Source organism: Dromiciops gliroides, chromosome 2, assembly GCF_019393635.1.
Source record: "Dromiciops gliroides isolate mDroGli1 chromosome 2, mDroGli1.pri, whole genome shotgun sequence".
In the NCBI taxonomy this organism is placed as follows: domain Eukaryota; kingdom Metazoa; phylum Chordata; class Mammalia; order Microbiotheria; family Microbiotheriidae; genus Dromiciops; species Dromiciops gliroides.
In genome coordinates, this window is record NC_057862.1 from 386072000 (window position 1) to 386093775 (window position 21776).

General features: G+C 40.6%; 1 protein-coding gene across 1 annotated transcript in view; it reads left to right on the plus strand.

Moving 5' to 3' along the window:
• The window catches only part of CCDC180 (coiled-coil domain containing 180), a 122231-nt gene that overhangs the window by 15121 nt on the left and 85334 nt on the right, over positions 1–21776 (plus strand). The window contains exons 9-15 of the mRNA XM_043989531.1: positions 1075–1238; positions 2095–2214; positions 3340–3419; positions 6158–6246; positions 9168–9290; positions 13635–13808; positions 19778–19893. Of these exons, the coding sequence (XP_043845466.1) occupies positions 1075–1238; positions 2095–2214; positions 3340–3419; positions 6158–6246; positions 9168–9290; positions 13635–13808; positions 19778–19893 (866 nt within the window). The remainder of the gene's footprint in view (positions 1–1074; positions 1239–2094; positions 2215–3339; positions 3420–6157; positions 6247–9167; positions 9291–13634; positions 13809–19777; positions 19894–21776) is intronic.

The following is a 21776-nucleotide window of genomic DNA, read 5'->3' on the forward strand; positions in this document are numbered from 1 at the left end:
TTATAATATGCACAAATATATATATGTATATCTATATCTCCATGGATGTATATGTGTGTAGATAAAAACTTCTCCTGTTTTTCTTTGATATCAGTTTATTAATCATGATTATTCCTTTTACTGTTATTTTTTGTCAATACAAAAAATTATAAGCATCTTTGGGAAAAAAACTGGTTCATTTAACTTATTTTATATAGGGTAAGAATTTTAAAAATAAATAAATAAAAAGAGCTTGATTAATTTCTTGTTTTTCCTTCCTTCCTATATAGCATGATATAGTACAAAGTACTCTGGACATAGAGTCTGGGGAGACCTGGGTTTAAATCCCACTTCTGATGCTAATTATGTAGTTGTGGTAAGATCATTTAATTTTTCTGAGCCTCAACTTGGTTATCTATAAAATGAGGATAATAATAGCTGTAGTACTTACCTCATAGGGTTATTGTGAGGATGAAATGAGGTCATTTATGTGAAGCACATTGCAAGTCTTAAAGTCCCCTATAATGTAAGCCAGCCTTCTTTCCTTCTTCCCTCCCTCCCTTCCTCCTCTTCCTTCCTTTCTTCCTTTCTTCCTTCCTCCCTCCCTTCCTTCCTTTCCTCTCTACTGTGTGCAAAGCCTAGTACTAAGTTCCATGAAGACCACAGAGAGAAGCAAGATACCCTTTCTTTCACAAAACTTTCCAAATCAAATAATTATATTAACTTTGACAATAAAAATACAAATCACCATAAAATGTTGCAGAACAGTAAGAGACTCAGAGTACCATGAGAGGTAACATGGTGCAGAGGAAAGAACACTGGATTTGGACTCAGGATAACCTAGGTTCAAGTGTCGGCCCTGTCACTCCCTGTGTGACCTCAGGCAAGTTATATAAGTTCTGTGGACCTCAGAAAAGGGAAGGGTTTGCAATATATGACCTTGGTGTTTTTATCTGTAAAATGAGAGAGTTTGAGTAGAAATGCAAAGAGGTACTAAGGTCCCTTCTAATTCAAAAGCTGTAGTACCACACTCTGGGAGTTCAGAGAGAGAGAGCTTTGTACCCAAGATCACTGTTCACCATCTAACCTTTACAGATCATAAACCAAGCCCTACTGGGAAACCAAAGAGCTATTGCTAAACTGTACATTAATCTAATGGAATCCAACCTAAAGCAGGAAATCAGTAACTACCACAGGTGGCAAGATCTGCTGAAATTCTGGAAGAACATGAAGAAGGAATCAATGATTCGGAATTTCAGGTCTGAAACCTTATTAATAGCAAATTCTGGAGCCTTAGATAGCATCTGCACAATTGTTTGAGTTCTCTCTGCATTCGGTTGTGAGGCAAAGCTTTCATTTACAAAAGGAATATATATTGCTGGGATTGCTAAAGCATAACAAAAACTGTGTTGGTGCAGAATAGGGTGGGCGGGGAGATGCCCATTGTATTCTTTCTTACTTTTTTTTTTTTGAAGGGCAATGGGGGTTAAGTGACTTGCCCAGGGTCACACAGCTAGTATGTGTCAAGTGTCTGAGGCCAGATTTGAATTCAGGTACTCCTGAATCCAGGGCCGGTGCTTTATCCACTGCGCCACCTAGCTGCCTGTATTCTTTCTTTAAAATTCAATTTTATTTCATTTCAGTTCCAAATTCTCTCCTTTCCATTTCCCTTTACCCCTCCCATTAAGAAAGCAAGAAAAACAAAAATTGTTATAAATATGTATAGTAGAGCAAACAAATCCTTACATTAGCCATGTCCAAAAAAGAGAAAACTTCATTCTGAATCCCTCACCTATCTGGAGGTAGATAGCATCTACATTATATTCTTTGTTATTTTTACATATAGTTATTTTAAATATAAAAATGGTCACATTGAAGATAGTCTGCCTATTAAAATACGGGGGAAACCAAAGCCCTTAGATATTTATTTTATGCTCAAATTAGAAATTCCTTCTGGTCAGATCCTCCTCCTTGGAAATGTGCACACACATATATACATATATACATATAAATGTGTGTCTGTGTGTTATTTCTGGGGCTTGTATTTAAAAACTATTTTGTTTCCTTTACTTTGATTCACTCTTATTCCTGCCCAAATATTTTTGTGTCCTTTAGGGAATTCATGGAGAGTGAGAAGATCCAACATCCTCCATCTGTAAAGCTAGAGATGGAACACATGATAAGGCAGCTGGAAAGATTAAACCAGGAGAGAATCAGAATTCTCAACTCAATTAGGTATGGAGAGTGGCAAGCAAAGTTACCTCCACTGAGTGCATTTAAACAGCTTGAATCACTCACTAATAAGTGATGAGAAACAACTCATTCTGAGATGGGAAAGCAGAAGGATGAGAGGATGAATACAAAGAACTCTAGAGGTGGTTTCTGACCTCATGATTTTTTTCTTTATATTTACAAGCTAGCTCTCAAGGAAGTAGTATGCAATGAGACCCAGGAGATTGGAAGTGGTGGGTGTTCCTCACCCCTTCTCCCAATCAGTCTGATGTCCTGGTACAAATGCACTGGCTAGTTTGGTCAGTGATCACGTGGGTGAGAAGGAGGAGGACAAAGAGGAAGAGGAAGAGGAGAAGGAAGAGGGGGAAATCATTATCATTCTGGTCCAAAAGATAGAACTGTTTACCAGGGCTAATCACAATTGGATAGGTCCAATGAAATTCTGTAACTTGGTAGAGGAAGTATTGGGGAATGGGTATGCTTGGACCACTTTTTGGGGAAAGAAGGATGGAAGGAAGGAAGGAAACACTGATTAAGCACTGATTAAGTGCCAGGCACTGTGCTAAATACTTTACAAAAATTATTCTATTTGATCCTCAAAACAACCCTGGGAAGTAGGTGCTATTATTATACCTACTTTACAGTGAGGAAACTGAGATAAACAGATTTGAAATTACTTTTCCTAGGTCACATAGCTACCAAGCATCTGAGCCTGGTTTTGAACTCAGGTTTTTCTGACTCCAGGCCCAGCATCCTGTCCCTGGTCAACAGTTCTGTCTCCTAGACTTTAATAGTGCCTCCTTAAAAAAAAAAAACAGCAACAAAAACTTATGGCATAATGGATTGATACAGCCAGTGCATTTGTACCAAAGCCCCTGGCTGATTGGGAGAGGGGGGTGAGGAAAACCCACCACTTCCAACCCCCTGGGGTCTCATTAAATGTTACTTCCTGGGTAATTAAGGGAATGCAGAAGCACTTGAGATTCTTATACTGAATCCAACTCCTTGGTCCACTACTAGTTGAACTTCATCCAAAAGGCTTGGGTTGGTAACTTGATTGCATTAAGGATGTTTGAATTATGTTGTGAAAATGTATGACCCTTTGAAGCTTGTTTCTTCTTTTCCCAGTACTATTCTGCCTCCTGTCTACACAAGAGATAGATTGGATCAATGGTATGCTTCTCTTCTGTCTTTGAGTAAAGATTTAGGTAAGTGGAAATATTGGGGAGCTGAGACTTTGGGATTTTTTTTTTCTTGACAGCTCTATTCAGGAAGAGTAGAGAGACAGAATGATTTAGTGGAAAGGGTCTTGGACTTGGAGGTAGGAGGCCACTTAGTATCTGTGTGACCTTGTAAAATGAGGAAACAGGTCTCAAAGGTCCCTTCTGAGTTCCAATCAGGAGCATACTAATTCCTTCTCTGTGATTGTTAGCTGTGTGATCTTTTGCAAGTAATTTAAAATCTCCTCCTTCATCTACAAAATGAAGAGATTGTTGATTGGGCTGTTAACCTTTCTGAACCCAACTTTCCTCATTCGTTCAATGGAAATGATAGAATTACTTGCCCTGCCTGCTTCACAAGGTTATTGTCAAATGAGATCTGTGTGTGTGTGTGTATTGCCTGTGAAAGCATTCTGCAAACTATAAAGTCGCATACAAGGTATTATTAATAAATGCCAACTACCCTAGAGAAGGAACAGCTGCAGCAGTGAACTAGGAGCCACCATGATCCAGGGCCACCACAGTAACCTCTACAACACTCTTAGAGACTGGGAGCTTTACTATGTGTCTTCCAAGCAGCACTATTCCTAATGCTTCTCTTGTTTTTCTCCCTGTTGTATTAATCAGTAGTCAGCCTTTGAGATCTCCAGTCCCTATTTTATCCTCATCCTCCTCAACCTTACCTCAACCATGTCGCACTCCAATCCTGCCTACCCTTTTCACTGGGCTCTTTGGAATTCTTGTTCCATAATGAACAAACTCTCCTTTAAACTGGACCTCTTCCTCTAACTCTCCCATCTACTAGCCCTCATTGAGTCCTGGCTCCCCAATGATGCTACATTCCCACCTATCTTCCCCAGCACCAGCTCTGCCTCTGACATTCTGATCCCAAAGGGGGAAGCAGAAAACTTCTTGTTCTCTGCCACTTTCAGGCTCTCCCTTTATCTCTATCACTAAGCAATTGAAATTTGGGTCTACCCCATCAAAAATTTCCACCCAATCTGAATTATTGTAGCTACCAAATAATGACCACCTCCTCCTCCCCTTCCCCACCCCAGATCATCTGCCTCCTTTTTTCAGGGCAGCAACTGGCTTCTCATCTTCCTCTCCTCCTCTGCTTCTACTCTTACATGTTCACATTGATGCCCCCTTCAAAATCCCTGTCCTGTTTCTTCAGTCTGCTTAAATCATAGGACCTACTACTTCACTCCACCCATAGGGATAGTTACACACTGGCTCTCACCATTACCCACAAGCCTTCCACTACCTTAAGTAGAAGCTGACTTTCTATCTAACCATGACCACCTATCATTCCACCCCTCCCTGTGGTGTAGACTACAAGTACCATGAGAGTTCAGGAGAGGCAAACTGGAGAAGATATGAGGAAATGCTTCTCTTTTCTTTGGAGAGGTGGGGGACTATGGATATAGAACATTCCATACGATTGATGTGTCTATTGGTTTTGTTTAATTGTTTTTCTATTATAAGAAAAAGTTTGGAAGTGGGGAGAGAGGGAGCAGTTCATATCTGGAAAGGACTATGATGTAAAAACAGAAAATAAAACTTAGAAAGAGACCAAGACAGAGAGATATAGAGATCAGTGTAGAATAATCAAGGAAGATGTCATGGAGGAGGTGCAGCTCAAACTGGATCTAAAAGAATGTGTGTGATTTGGCTGGATGGATCATCCCAAGGAAAACCAATGAGATGAGTGAAAGTATGGAGGTATAAGTAGTTATGGAATGTTCACGGAAGGAGATTGGCCAGTTAGAGTGGAGGTTTCATATTGTAGGACAATGAAAAATAATACTGGATAAGGAGGGTGAGTCCAGATCATGTTAGTCTTGAAAACCAGGGAACAGAGTTTATACTGTGGAGACAAAAGGCTTTGGAGCTGGAGAGAGGCATGGTCAAAGTTTTGTAATAGAAATATAACCTATACACTGGTATACAGGATGGCTTATAGTAAAGAGAGACTGCAATCAGAGAGGCTGGGTAGGAGGTTGTTAACAGTTGTTGCAATATGAGGCTCTGAAGGCCTGGACTAAGGAGGGGCCAGTGGGAATGGAGAGCACCAGTCAGGAAGATAGAAGAGACCAACAGGCATTTATAAGGAATGTAGAATTTAAGTTCCTTGAGGACAGTGGCACTTTTGTACCTATGGCTGGTACATAGTAGGAGCTTGTAAAATGTACCAGATGTCAGGGGAACAGTTAGAAGATCTATGTTTGAGACCCAGCTCTGCCCACCAACTAGCTATCAAAATTTGGGCACATTGCTTCATTTCTCTGGGGATCAGCTTCATCTTATGTCAGATGAAGGGGGTAGCAGAGCTGGATCGCAAACATTGATCTTTTAACTGTTCCCCTGCCATCTTCTTCCTTTTCCTTCTCTTCCCCAAATTAAGCAAGACTTAGTTGTAGAGTATTAATGACATTGGGGATAAAAACAGCCTTGGTCAAGGCATTCTCATGTAGCATGCGCCTGTATCAGAGACAATGCGAACCTAACCCACTTGAAAGACAAAAGAACGTACACATTGTTATTAGCAAAACCTTCTAGCTCTGTGGTATGTATTGAATTGTCAGTTTAGTCAGTTGGAAAGTCTTTCCAGAATGACAGTCACAGTAACCAAGAAGAGCAGTAAAAGAGGCTCCCGAGTGGCTGAAATGTGCACCCTGTGGCTATTAAACTAACTTGTATCTTCCTCCCTTTTGTTTATAAAGATTACTGCATCGCAGAGGGCATGATGAAGATTCGCCTTCGTAATGAAGAGATCTGGCAGGAGTGTCTGGACTTTGTAGAGCAGTGCAAGGTAGTGACTCCAGAGAAGCCTCCCTCCTCTTGCAGGATTCTTAGGGCAGGATTCTTAGGGTGTTGTGACATTTGCCAACATTAATATAAGTATGGAAAGATAAAATATGATCAAATGAAGATAAAACAACTCAAAAAGGTAATGCAACATATGCCCAGTAAAATAAAAGATTCACTGAGGACTCACTAAATACCCAAATCTGAACCAAAAAAAGGTAACTAACTTCGGGATGATTGTAGCTAGGTAGAACCTGGGGCAACTTAAAAAGTTAAAGGGTCTCCTTTGTTTGGTAATTTAAACAACAGCAAAAATTTTTGCAAAACAGAAAGGGATTAAAACAAGTAATATTTCCTGTGGGGCCAACCAAAGTATTGTTTTAAAATAATGCTACTATATTAATAGAATTAGGATAGGGAACTCCCAGGTGAGGAATTCCATCTATCAATATAGGTAGAAGTCTTAGAAGGTTACCTAGAACAGGGCTTCTTAAACTTTTTCCACTCCCCTATCCCAAACCCCCATCGATTTCCCCATAACAACTCTCAACCCCTTTTTGCTGGAGAAAATTTTCTGTGACCCTGGGTATATAGGTATGTTAAATAATCTTTTACTCTTTTCAAATTTAGCATGACCCCCACATTCAGTTATGCAACCCCATATGGGGTCACGACCCACAGTTTAAGAAGCTAGGGCATAGAGCATGGAGAAGTAGAGAAACACCCAGATTTACACATCCAGTCTATTTCAGAGTCAGGACCTTAACCCAGATCTTCCTGTCTGTAAGGCCAACTCTGCAACAGATACAAACAGTGAAGATTGTTGGAGGAATACTTAATTAACAGGGAACAGGTTTTGTTCCTGAATTTATCATTCTCTCACAGAGGGGCTTGATCTAGTTTAGCCTAGATTTTCTCATTTGTAAAAGAGCACTGTGGGAGGCAGTGTGGTGGTATGGATAGACAGCCAGCCTTGGAATCAGGAAGACCTAAATGCAATTCCTGCCTTTGTTGATAGTGTCCTAGGCAATGTTCTGAGACTGAGCATCAGGGCATGTTTTGCTATGCATCAGTAAAGGGACTTTCCTCATTTGTGTGAGAAATGATTGTTTCTCTCTTGTACTAATAATAACTATTGTATTAGGACCAAGGCATTTCTCCTTTTCTACTTCCTCATCTAGAAATCAACCAGTATGGAAAATCTTTCTGGAATGCTTACCCAGCCAAGATAGCTGAACTCTAATCAAAAGAAAAGAAATTCTAAGTTTAGGCTAATGGGTACATTCCTGCTCATTGTGTTTACTCAGACAGGGCTAGGAAAATGTGGATTCTCCCTTTTGTCAGACAGGTGATATGGAAATTGTCTCTTTGACCAAGATTTGGATGATCCAAGTCACTTACCCCAAGACCCTCATTGTAATATAACCCACTCTTTCATTGTAGTATTCATTTTCTCACTAATAGTTAACTAATCAGAGTTGATTGCCACCCTCAGAACACCTGCTTTTCCAAGGGCATATAAACTGTTAGCCCACTGCCATGAGGGGTTGTTGGTCCAAGAGATGACTGAATGATCATCTTTTTATTAATAAACATGCTGGCCTTATCAATAAAATAATTAAATTACCCAGAAATCATGTCTCTCAGAACTTTTAAAAATGTCACATTTGGAGTGTTTCCTACATGGATAAACTAACAGGTTCCCCATCACTGGAGGGCATTGAGGAGGAAAATAGCATTGACTATTAGGAATACAAACAGGGGGCAGCTAGGTGGCACAGTGGATAAAGCACTGGCCCTGGATTCAGGAGGACCTGAGTTCAAATCCGGCCTCAGACACTTGACACTTACTAGCTGTGTGACCCTGGGCAAGTCACTTAACCCCCATTGCCCTGCAAAAGAAAAGAAAAGAAAAGGAATACAAACCGTATTTCTTAGAATAAACATGGCAGAGCTAGAAGGGACATTAGAGGTCACACAGATCAACTCATTTCACGGATAAAGAAGAAAAGAAACTGAAGCCAAGACTGGATTTGCCCAAGGATAACTAGCTAGTTTGTGGAATAAGAGGGACTGGAACCTAGGTCTACTTCTAGACCAGTCTATACACATATGTATAGACACATGTATGTCTATATGTGTGTATAGACATACATGTGTGTGTATACTCACACACAAACACAAATATGAATGGTGTATAGAAAGTATTGAAGCTAGGAAGACCTGCATCAGAGTCTTTGCCTCTGACCCTGAGCACATTACTTCTCAGTGCTCAAGGTAACTCTCTATGACTATAAAATGCAAAGTGCCTACCTACATTGATTAAAGGAGTTTACCACAAGTCCAAGCCTTATCTCAATAAATAAATATACACCAATTTATGTATGTGCAGCGGCGTGCTGGTAAATGTTTAGCAACTGCCTCTCCAGGAAAAAAAAATATGCACAGCACACTTTTACATTTAATCTGCTTTAACATTTTCTCTATTACTTTCTGAAGTCTAGATGATCAATAGAACTATAAATCAAGCCCTGATTTGTGGCATTTGTCCTTTTCCAAAGTATAAATGATCCCACTGACAATCCACTAACTGGCTCTCAGGAGTCTGTTCAAACCAGCCTACCTCTGACTATATATACCGCATGTGCATGGGTGTATATGAACAGTACTCCCAGAAACCACACAAGTAACACACGGAGGAGAAGAAGGAGAATAAGATGTCTCTTAAAACTTTTGGACATTATCCAAATGGCAGTTGACACATTTACCTTTATAAGTCTACTTTTCCTTCTAGTATTTCTTAGGAAGAGGTAGTTGGTATTTTAAATATTTCTATTCTGTCCTATTAAATGTTTATTATGCTTACAATATCATGAACTTAAACTTGTTCATTTATTTATTTATTTATTTATTTATTTTCTTTAGAAGCAACTGCTGGAGTGGAAAGTTTTCTCCCTGGAAGAAATAGAACATTCCATGAGTCATTCCTTCTTTCAGATAATAGGAAACCTCCAGAATCAAGTGGAAAATGAACTGGAAACAATGAATGTAAGTCTCTGGAAGACTCTTTTCCATGTCTTAGGAGAAGTCTTCCTTGTCCTTTGACAAGAATACTATATGACATATACCAGTTGCTAAAGAGATAGTTCTCATGACTGTTCTTTAAAATAAGTAGCATAAGCGAGCTTTCCAATTGACCTTTCTGGACTTGAATTTCCTTCCCTCTCTCCAACTCCAGGCCAGTTTTACTGAGTGAGGACTAAATAAGATTTACAAAGTGACTTGCAAACCTTAAAGTACTATATGAATGTGATTATTGTTCTTTTTACACCATTAATTGACTTGGATGTTGTTATGGGGAAATGGTGGTGGGGTATAGGGGTCTTTAAGGAATTCCTCTTTGAATAATTACACCTGAGGGCAGATAGGTGGCACAGTGGATAGAGCGCTGGCCCTGGAGTCAGGAGTACCTGAGTTCAAATCCAGCCTCAGACACTTAACATTTACTAGCTGTGTGACCCTGGGCAAGTCACTTAACCCCAATTGCCTCACTAAAAAAAAAAAAAAAAAGAATTACATCTGGGGAGGGGGCAGCTAGGTGGTGCAGTGGATATAGCACTGGCCCTGGAGTCAGGAGGACCTGAGTTCAAATCCAGCCTCAGACACTTAACATTTACTAGCTGTGTGACCCTGGGCAAGTCACTTAACCCTCATTGCCCTGCAAAAAAACAAAATAAAATAAAAAATAAAAAGAATTACACCTGGGGACAGCTAGGTGGCACAGTAGATAAAGCACCAGCCCTGGATTCAGGAGGACCTGAGTTCAAATCCGACCTCAGACACTTGTCACTTACTAGCTGTGTGACCTTGGGCAAGTCATTTAACCCTTATTGCCCCGCAAAAAAAAAATTACATCCTCCCACACACAAATTCAATTAGAATAAAATAATATTTTATATGGGCACTAGAGAAAAGAAATCAAGAGAGAAATCCTTGGACTTCTTCTCATGGGGAGAAGGCATGGCACAGAGACTTGGTTCTCTGAGGTATCTCCTCAAGCAGGAGAAAGGCAAATACTTTTATTGAGGACCATTGGTGGAGGGACAGATAGAATGATCATCTGACTGTGGAAAGTTCCCTTACTGGGGGTGATTACCCCCAGGAGGACCATCCCCCACTGGTGTTGGGCTGGGGGAAGTTGGGAGAGAGGCAGCTCTGATCTCTTGAGCCATCTCTGTCCCTGGCACTATTCAGGCAGCAGATATGCTTAACTGGGCTTATCTCCCCAGGGTTGGAGGAGACTGGAATGAAGGGTGGTGGTCCTGGAATTAACTCAGTCCTGATCAGGTGCTGCTTATCTCTTTAGGTGTGTTTGTCCTTTGGTTTAGCTTCTCCAGAAAGTTCCCTGAGGGGGCAGCTAGGTGGTGCAGTGGATAGAGTAGATAGAGCACTGGCCCTGGATTCAGGAGGACCTGAGTTCAAATCCAGCCTCAAACACTTAACACTTAACTAGCTGTGTAATCCTGGGCAAGTCACTTATCCCCAATTGCCTCACCAAAAAAAAAAGAAAAGAAAGTTCCCTGAGTTCCCCCAGAAAACTTCTGAGGTACCCCAGGCCCATAACAGATATAATTTCCAACTTTTGGAGAATTTGAGTCAGTGGGGTACACGGCTTAATCTTATTGTTTTCCTTAAAAACTTTCCTTAAAGCACAGGCCCTGGATTCAGGAGGACCTGAGTTCAAATGTGGCCTCAGACACTTGACACTTACTAGCTGTGTGACCCTGGGCAAGTCATTTAACCCTCATTGCCCTGCAAAAACCCCAAAAAACAAAAAACAAAACTCAAAAAAACCTTTCCTTAAAAACTTCATTTCCTTAAAAGCTTAAAATTACTTTCCTTTTGTTCATTATATTATTTAGCTAAAATGAATTACTTAAATCTTCAGTATTGCCTTATTGCTTATGAAATTGATGTGGGATGGATTTAGGGTCAAACTGATTGTGCCATCCCAAAAGAATTACAAGACTCAGTGACTCAGTTTCCCAAGTTTTATTGCAATACTGTGAGTGAACACAGGGAGAGAACCAGAAAAGTGGAAAGGTATCTCTCGAATAGGGAAAGGGAAGACAGTTATATTTATAGTGTGGATAAATTGATTATCAGTTTCATTATAATAATCTCCACAGGAGATACAGGGGAGGGCATATTCTAATTTGGAGTTCCTGGGGTCCTAGGCCAACCCCTGAGGTGGGTACCTTTTTCTGTGGAGGTGTGTTTTTAGGGTTTACATGTCATAAGGTGAATCTGGGGACAAATTCGGCCTTTTCTGCACGTTACCTCAACTTGCCAAGGTCAGAATGTTTCATTCTGCATCAACATATTTATCAATTAAGATTTCTATAAGCTGTCTCTATGTCTGTGTTATAGTTAAAGTCTCTATGACCTGCCTCTTTATGTTCTTGTTATGGGTGGTGATTAAGGTGGGTAACAAGAGCCTAAGCCCTGACTTCGTAATGAAGGCCCAAATTGTCCATTAATCCCTTTCAGAGCTGGGGTCTATAAGTTATAGCCCCTCTTGGAGCTCAGATCTAAATTAGAGCGCCTTAGGTTTGTCCTTTAAACCCTTTTTTGCCTTCTACATCAAAATCACATTTAAATTCTTCAGCCTGGTGTGTAAGGTCCTCCACAATCTGTCCACAACCTATCTGTGTCACACAGCCACATGTGTCGGTTTTGAAGCCAACTACTAGTTGCTTCAAGGCGACTAGACTCTACCCGTCATATAACCTATTGCTTCCCATATACTCATATGAGAATATACAAAACTGGATTATAATATTTAGAGCTGGAAGTGACTTCAAAGGCGCTAAGTCCAATATTTTATTTATAGATGAGGAAACTGAAGGTCACAGAGGTTAAGTGGACTTGCCTGAGGTCACACGGGTAGTAAGTGGCATAGTGGTCATTTCAGTTAGTCAATAAATATTTATTGGGGCAGCTAGGTGGTGCAGTGGATAGAGCACAGGCCCTGGAGTCAGGAGTACCTGAGTTCAAATCTGGCCTCAGACACTTAACACTTACTAGCTGTGTGACCCTGGGCAAGTCACTTAACCCCAATTGCCTCACAAAAAACAAAAACAAAAAAACCCCCAAACAATAAATATTTATTACAGGCTTTCTATGTGTATATGGGCCAATGAATCACACAGTTAAGACTTTTACTGGCAAATCTAATTTGTATCTGTTTTGTTCTCTTGTTGTGAGATCATTCCCAAACCTTCTAGACAGGGGTGAGATTAACATAAATCAACACAAGTAGATGTATGTATGAGGCAGCTGACCAAGTCCTTAAAAGCTCATTCACATGGTTGTAGGAGGGGGTCAGGCCACATTGCCTATTATTGCCCACCTGTTTTATCAACAAACATTTATTTTATTTTCCATTTACATGTAAGGGTAGTTTTCAACATTCATTTTCATAAGATTTAGAGTTCCAAATTTTTCTCCCTCCCTCCCTTTCCTCCCCTCTCCACAAGATCGCAATCAGGTTATAAATGTACAATCCACAAGTGTTCTTTTTATCAGTTCTTTCTATAGGTGTGCGCCCACCTGTTTTAATATTTTGTGGATACTTGTATAACATTAGACAGCTAGGTGGCACAGTGGATAGGGCACTGGCCCTGGAGTCAAGAAGACCTAAGTTCAAAATCAGTATCAGATATGTCCTAGCTGTATGACCCTGGGCAGATCAATTATCCTCTTGTAGGCCTCAGTTTCCTCACCTGTAAAACAGGAGTAATTATAGTCCCTAACCCTGATCCTCCCCCAATGTGGTTGGGAGAATAAAATGAGATAATTTTTTAATTTTTTGGAGAGGCAATTGGGGTTAAGTGACTTGCCTAGGGGTCACACAGCTATTAATTGTTAATTGTCTGAGGTAAGATTTGAACTCAGGTCCTCCTGACTCCAGGGCCGGTGCTCTATCCACTGCACCACCTAGCTGCCCCATGAGATAATATTTATAAAGCACCTGGAAAACCTTAAAGCTCTCTCTAAATGCTAGCTATATTACTGTGTATCTATTATCCCTCATTCTTGGAACAGACTGTTTTAGCTGGAAGTGTCAAGAATTTTCATTTAACCTTTTTTTTTTTTTGCGGGGAAATGAGGGTTAAGTGACTTGCCCACGGTCACACAGCTAGTGTTGTGTCTGAGGCTGGATTTGAACTCAGGTCCTCCTGAATCCAAGGCCAGTACTTTATCCACTGCACCACCTAGCTGCCCCTAAGTGTCAAGGATTAAAGAAACGGATAGAAGATCCTTTTTCCTCTCCATCTTTCCTCTTGGTAAGCAGTCAGATAATAGATTCTCTATACTTTGTTCCTCTAGAAAGCCCTTGAGGAGGCAGCTAAACAGGGAGAGGTAGAGAGCCAACATCTATTCGCGTATTTACAGACAACTCTTCGCCTTTGGGAGGTCCATCGGAACCACCTGACCCAGGAGGAGATAAAATTTGAGAAGAAAGTAGAGCAGTATCGTCATAAACACAACTACGAGACTGAGGTAAAACAAAAATATCATCTCACACACATAGAGCACATTGTGGTTTGCCCAATTTACCTCAGAACAACCCCGAATGCCAGTCACAGCCCATCCCATTTTCTGCTGTTCTGCACTCTTATCTTTCCATAGATCTCCCACAGAAGATCTACCGGACAAGCCGCAGGCCTTTCTCTTTTCCTGTTAAGATTTCTAGGATAGCAGCACAGCACTAGAGTTTTTATCCCAATAGGACTGACCCACCTCCTTTTCCAGTCCTACATATATTTTTATCCTACTCCACCCCCCTGTTCTGACACTTAGGAAGCAGGAAGAGGCCCCCCAAACTCTTAATTAATGTAGGTGGACACTTTTACATAATAATATAAAGTCCAGGGAGTAAGGTGGGGGAACCCTTGGGAGGGGATAGTTTGCTTAGAGGAAGATGGGGGAGGTCCATAAGTGGATCAAGAGTCTGGAATTAACAAAGATCGGTTAGCCCCAGGCAATTCATTTGCCTGGGAAGGGGAAGTGGGTGGGGATCAGTCAATTCTCTGTAAATTTGTGGTTATCTCTACCCATCACTTTTATGAAAATTTCCCAGACCAAAACTCCTTTCCCAGGCCACCATTCCTTTGCATGTGTTGTCTTAACAATTAGAGGTTAAGTAAATTCTTTGAGAGTAGAGACTTTTCTCATTTTTGCATTTGTTTCCCCAGAGCATAGCACAGTGCTTGGAACATAATAAGCATTCAGTAAATGCTTTTAATTAATTCATTCTTTTGTAACATGTAACACATAGCAACAACTAATAAGATTGCATGCAGTACCCAAATACATGGGTTATATGCAGAAATGTAATAGATCACTATAGCCAGCCAAAGTGTCGGATACAGCATGAAGCCTTCTATATAGCAAACAGTGGTCTTATACCACACGTAACATCATAGGCTGTCTCGCTTCATGGGGACCCACCTCATCCATTACATTTTAAGCATCATAAGCTAATCATAAGCACTGATTCTTTTACTGTGACCTCTTGTCAGCTTTCCACCCTTGGTATCATCAGACCTGAATTTAATCTCCTTAGCACAGTTTGTGGCACAGAGTAAATGCTTGATAACTGCTTTGTCCATCTGTCTCAAGTTGACCAGTAGAACCTGCAGGCATGATAGATGCTTCTATAGGTGCTCCCAAAGCTGGATTATTAGGAAGCAAAGTAATAGTAGTTTCTGGATTCTCCATTCTCCCTGGTGTCTAGGCAGGCCAGGACAAGCTCAGTTTTGATTTCCCTGACTCCCTAATGGAGTCATTCAAACATTCTCCCTTTGAAGGATTTATCTAGCTCTCATTTTATCTGCAACTAGTGGGTGTGCCCATCTTCTTGGAAAATGCATTGCTAACTCTATCTCTCTTTTTATTGATTGATTGATTGATTGATTTAAGTGAGTCAATTGGGGTTAAGTGACTTGCCCAGGGTCACACAGCTAGTAAGTGTTAAGTGTCTGAGGACAGATTTGAACTCAGGTACTCCTGAATCCAGGGCTGGTGCTCTATCCACTGCGACACCTAGTTGCCCCAACTCTATTACTCTTGAGTGATTACAATCACCACTATTTCAACCAGACAAATGGTCATCTAACCTTGGTTCCTCATACACAAGACTCCATCCTCGGTCTCCATTCCTTTGCACTGGCTGTCCCTCATGCCTGGCATGTTCTCCCTCCACACTCCCTCCTCTTGGAATCTGCCACCTGCCATAGGAAGCTTTCCTGTTCTCCCCTCAGCCCTCACCCCAAACTATTAGTGCCTTTGCCTCTAAAGTTACCTTGAATCTGCTTTGTATGTATTTTGTTCAGCATCTATAGTGATATGTATCATCTCCTTTACTAGAATACAAGTTCCTTCAGAAAAGGGACTGTCACTTTGTCTTGGTATCACCAAGTGACTGGCCCATAAGTGCTTACATCCTTTCAGGATTAAAGTCCAAGGACAACCAAGGACAAGTTCAGTGAATCATAGGGTTCACACATTCCCACGGGAACTCTTTCTGATGGAAGTGTCAGACTTTCTCATGTGACTAAAGCCTGACTCCCTGAGTGTCCCAGATCACCCTCACCCCTTCTGTGGGTATCATCATCACTTCAGACTCCTGTGGCCTCTGGGTCAGGGGATTTGTATTCACATTAGTCTTCCCTAGACAATAGTGAATACTGAATTCTGTTGGTCATCATTCCTACTCATCTCTGAGAGGTGGCATCCAATTTAGTATTGGAAATTGTCATTCCATTCTTGAAATTGGGCTCCATATATATATTCTCAGAGCTTATAGTGATATCCCACTTTAAAAACAAGCATTCCAAGCTGTGTATAGGCAGGAATTTCACTGCCCTTAAGACCTCTATTGACAAATCCCATAGGATGGAGGCCAGTATTTATGAGCACTCCTGAAATAAAACTGTACCAGGATCCCATTGTCATTTATTATTTAGCTAACACAATGGCTAGGTTTTCATTCCAGAGAAAAATCAAACAGAAAAAGAAATTTTTCCCCTAGCACATACTGGGGAAAGAAAAAAAAAAGTCAATTAAAAAAATAAAGCTTCCTCTACTGGCAGATGCCCAGGGGACACAAAAGCAGCTTTAGTCTATCAGTGAATCCCAACCAGTGTAAATTGCAGCCCATCTTTGCCCTTTCATTGTGTATAATTTTTGACCCCGCCTTGATAGAAATTCTCCAGAGAGGATTTGCCTAGTGACCTGAAGGTCTTCCATTTGTTATCCCTCACTCCTGCTATATGTCCAAACCCCCCCTCCCCCTTTCAGTCACATGTGAACTTGATGATGTCTTCAGAGGCAATTTTCATGCCTAAGTTATTGTTAGTAAATGTGTGACACTTGGCTTAAAACTACCATTCAATCCAATCCAATCCAGTTTTATGTAATTTAATAAGAATAAAGATAGACTCTATAGGATGTGGCAATGGATTGGATGATAAAGGAAAGGGAAGAGTGGCTCAGATTCTGACCCTGGGTGACTGTCTGAAAGAATTCTATTGCTCTCAACAGTCTGTTCTCCCAGCTTTTAAATTCTAGAATCCTGACCAGATGTAATTTGGGGGGTAATCAAGCCACTGTACCTAAGATTCCACAAGACTGATTTATGCCAATTTATTTAATTTCCAAATGCAAATATTTTAGTAAACATGAACACTCTGCTTAAGGCACTGTGAGCAATGCCAAAGAAGTACTAAACCCCAAACTTGTCTTCAAGAAGTTTATGTTCTTATTTGGAGAGAAAAGAGATACACAAGGGGAATAATTAAACGACACAAGACTACAGAATGAGTGGTACCAACAGTAAGTGCTATAATAATTCAGAGTAAAGATAAGTCACCATGAGTTGAAGTGGAAAGGGGAAGAGAAGGGAATACACATTTATTAAACACCTACTATGTGCTGAGCACTTGATCTTTATGACAACCCAGTGAGGTAGGTGATATTATTACCCCCCACCCCCCATTTTACAGTTGAGGAAACTGAAGCATACAGAGGTTAAGTGTCTTGAACAGGATCACATGCTTGAAAGTGTCTTGGGCCAGATACAAACAGATTTTCCTGACTTCAGGTCCAGTGCCCTATTCCTCATGTGACTTCACTGCCATTGTTAGGCTATGAACATACAATGAGAAATAGATGCAAAGCCCACCATAGTGTGGGCTATATTTGAAGTCCAGTAGCTCTACCACATTCCCACCTCAGGCAAATGACTTAATCTCTCTGGGCCACTATTTCCTTACTAGTAAAATGAAGGGGGTGGATCACGTGACCTCCAAGGTCCCTCTAAGCTCTAGGTCTGTAATCCTCTGATCCTGTCACCTGGCTAGTCCCTTCTCTACCTACCTAGCAGAAAATAAGTAGCTAGGAAAACAAATTATCAATAGGAGTTTTTTTTTATTAATATGAAACCAGGGGAAAGGAAATTAGATGGGTTTCAGTCATAGTCTCATTAAGCCTAATGGAACACACTTTTTTTGTTTCTTTATACAGATAAACCTCCTAAGTGAGCCAAATTAATTCTCTCATTTTATCTTCAAGCTAATCCTGTAAGGTTGACAGGACATAGTTATTATGTCTGATGATGAACTGAGGTTGTTGAACTTGGAAAGAGATCTATGAGACATGATAGATGATAGCTATCTTCAAAGACATGAAGAGCTGTCATGTTTAAGAGAGATTGGACTTGTTCTCCTAGACTCCAGAGAGTAGAGCTAAAAACAGTGGTTGGAAGTGGCCAAGTGCTATCTTCCTTGTATCATTGCTTCATAGACCTAGAGCTAAGAGAGACCCCAAAGGTCAACTACTCCAACCCCCTCGATTATAGATATACAGACTGAGGCTCCAAAAGATTAAATGACTTGCCCAGTATCTCAGAATTAGTAAGCAGAGGCAAGATTTGAACCCAGGTTCTCAAATTCCAGAGCCACTTTTCATTGTTCTATACTCACTTCCCTCAAAAGTTTTCTAAGAGAGAAATGGGCCACCTTGGGAAAGAGTGTGTTTCCCCTCACTGGAGATCTTTAAATAAAGGTTAGTCCATCACTTGTTGGGACCCTTGGACAAGGAATTCTGCATCAGATATAGATTGGGACTAGATGTATTGATGGACTATCCATCCATTTTACAGATGAGACACTTGAGTCTCAAGAGAACCAAGTCTCAAATTCAGCCCTTCTGAATCCAGTAAGCTCTGAACAACAGTATGTTACTACAGCCTGAAAAAAATCTCAGAATCAGCTAGTATAACTCCCTCATTTTATAAATGGAGGGATTGTGTCCCAGAGAGATAATCTGATTTTCTCAAAGTCATTTAAGCTAATTAGCAACAGAGGCAAGAATAGAACCCCAGTATTCTGATTCCAAAGGAGTATGACTGGGAATATTAAAGTAAACCTGTTTAGGCCCCCTCTTTTGGGAAATGCTTTTCTAGAAATACAGTGATAAATTCTACCTCTCTGACACTTCTACATCTAGATGGTCATGTCGGTCTAGCGCAGCACCAAAGAATGCTGGACTTAATATCAAGATGGACTGAGTTTAAATCCCAGCTCCAACATTCATTTTCATGGGCTGTTTGACAAAAGAGGGAAGTCATCCATCCTCTTCAAGCCTTGGCTTTGCCATTGCTAAAATAGAAAGCCAAAGTTCCAGACCCTCTTGATCAAGCACCTTTACTATTATATGTTTGAAGGTGATACTCTTTTTTTTTCTTTTTTCTTTCTGAGGCATTTGGGGTTAAGTGACTTGCTCAGGGCCACACAGCTAGTGTCAAGGGTCTGAGGCTGGATTTGAACTCAGGTCCTCCTGAATCCAGGCCGATATTCTATCCACTGCTCCACCTAGCTGCCCCTACGTATGTTTTTTATTCATTGTTTCCAATATGGTGGAATTTTCATCAAGTTTACTCTAAGAGCTTATTTTTTTTTTAAATCCAGGATTTTCTCATTGTGAATGCTTCTTCCCCCCTGGGCAAATAGCATGGCTTAAGGCTTTTCCTGATCTCTTCCCTGGAATCATGTTTATTTTGGCAGTGGATAGAGACTAGCCCTGGAGCCAGGGTGACCAGAGTTCAAATCCAGCCTTAGATACTTACTAGAAGTGGGACTTTGGGCAAGTTGCTTATCCTCTACAGGTCTCAGTTTCAAGTCACGCAACCCTCATTTTCCTACAAAAAAAAAAAGAGAGAGAGAGAAATTACTTTCAAAATACAATACCTAGCCTTAAATACAGTTCACCTGTGATGCTTGTAGAATTGAATGAATGAATAAATTAATTAATTAATTAGCGTGTGTGTTCCCTGCCTCCCCAGCCCCTACTAAGTACAGCTTGGTTCTCTGATTCAAACTTTCTGTGAAGGAAAGGAATAGACAAAGGTGATATGACCTTGCATTATAATAGACATATGCTGATTTTTCAAAAATATATCTTCCTAGTTAAAGGAAGCATGCCTAGATATTGTTCTGGATCAGATGAGACAACAAAACAGTGAGGATGTTTTGAAGCGTCACATGGATAAGGTTTACTTTCTGCTCTATGACATTAAAAAAAGGTAAGGAAACATCATATGCTACAAACAAGGGGGTGGAAATTTGAGCCTAGTCTGTAGGTCATGACCTTTCCCTTGGGTCAGACATGGTGCCCAGGCCAAGGTGGTAGGTTTGGTGTCTCCAAGGAAATGGTAGCTTTGCAGGGAGATACCTTTTGTCCCCTCCCCACTCACCTGGGGATCCTAAAGCAACTATACCATATTGCACTTCCATACAAGGATTTGGAGAAAAGTTTTTAAAAATCATGAGGGTAGGGGGCAGCTAAGTGGTGTAGTGGATAAAGCACCCGTCCTGGATTCAGGAGGAGCTGAGTTCAAATCCAGCCTCAGACACTTGACACCTACTAGCTGTGTGACCTTGGGAAAGTCACTTAACCCTCATTGCCCCACACAAAAACATCAACAACAACAACAAAAAAAGAGCTGCTCTGATTTTTAAAAAAATCATGAGGGTGGAAAAGGCAAAGAAAAAAAAATGACCACACAGAAAGAAACTCTTTTTGAGGCCATACACGTCTTTAAACCTGACCAATCAATTTGCAATTACTTAATTTTTTTTCAAATACTTTAAAATTGACCACAAGTGGGACTGGAGGGGCGGCTAGATGGTGCGGTGGATAAAGCACTGGCCCTGGATTCAGGAGGACCTGAGTTCAAAGCCAGCCTCAGACACTTGGCACTTACTAGCTGTGTGACCCTGGGCAAGTCACTTAACCCCCATTGCCCCACTTAAAAAAACAACAACCAAACAACAAAAAAAAAAACTAAGTGGGACTGGACAGGAAAATATGGACTAAAAAACACCTGTCTTACTTTCAGTCAGTATTATCACTTTTACATATGGGAGACAGTACTTTTTTTTAATAAAATGTCTTTTTTTTTTTTTACATTTACATTTGGTTGTAAAGGTAAAATTTAGTTACATCTTCAGTGGATGCCTCTTGGTGATGTGAAGGCAATCCAGGGTTTCCCAAGGTTTTGCTGAAAGAGCACAAACTCTGGCATGTCTTTCCAAGCTAGAAAAGCTCTGACTGTGGACCTCAGTTCATACCCTGGGTCTTTTACTTCAAGAGGAGCCTCAGTATATTGGAGAGTGTGCTGGTAAGGAAGACCTGAGTTCAGATCCTGCTCCTGACCCAGGCTCCCTGACCATTGACAAGTTCTTTCACTTCCCTGAGGCTTAGTTTCCTCATTTCTAAAATGGGAAGAGTTATAGCTGTAGTACTTATTTCACAGGACTGTCATGAGCTTCAAATAAGATAATGGACAAAAAGTACTTTCCCCTTTTTAATATATATTTTATTTTTCCCCCAATTACATGTTTTTTTTTTTTTTGTTTGTTTGTTTTTAGTGAGGCAATTGGGGTTAAGTGACTTGCCCAGGGTCACACAGCTAGTAAGTGTTAAGTGTCTGAGGCAGGATTTGAACTCAGGTACTCCTGACTCCAGGGCCCGTGCTTTATCCACTGCGCCACCTAGCTGCCCCTCCAATTACATGTTAAAACAATTTTTTAACATTTTTAAAGTTTTGAGTTACAAATTCTATCCCTTCCCTCCCCCTCCCTGAGGCGTTAAGCAATCAGGTATAGGTTATACATGTGCAATCATGTAAAACATTTCCATGTTAGTCACTTTGTACAAGAAGACAAATCAAAGAGAAAGAAAGTGGAAAATGAGCATGTTTCAGTCTGTGTTCAATCAATATCAGTTCTCTGGAGGTGGATGGTAAGTTTTATCATTAGTCCTTTGGGATTGTCTTGGATCATTGTATTGCTAAGAATAGCTGTCATTCATAGTTCTTCACTGAACAGTATTGCTGTCGTTGTGCACAACATTCTCCTGACTTTGTTCACTTCAATTTCCATCAGTTCATGTGAGTCTTTCAGG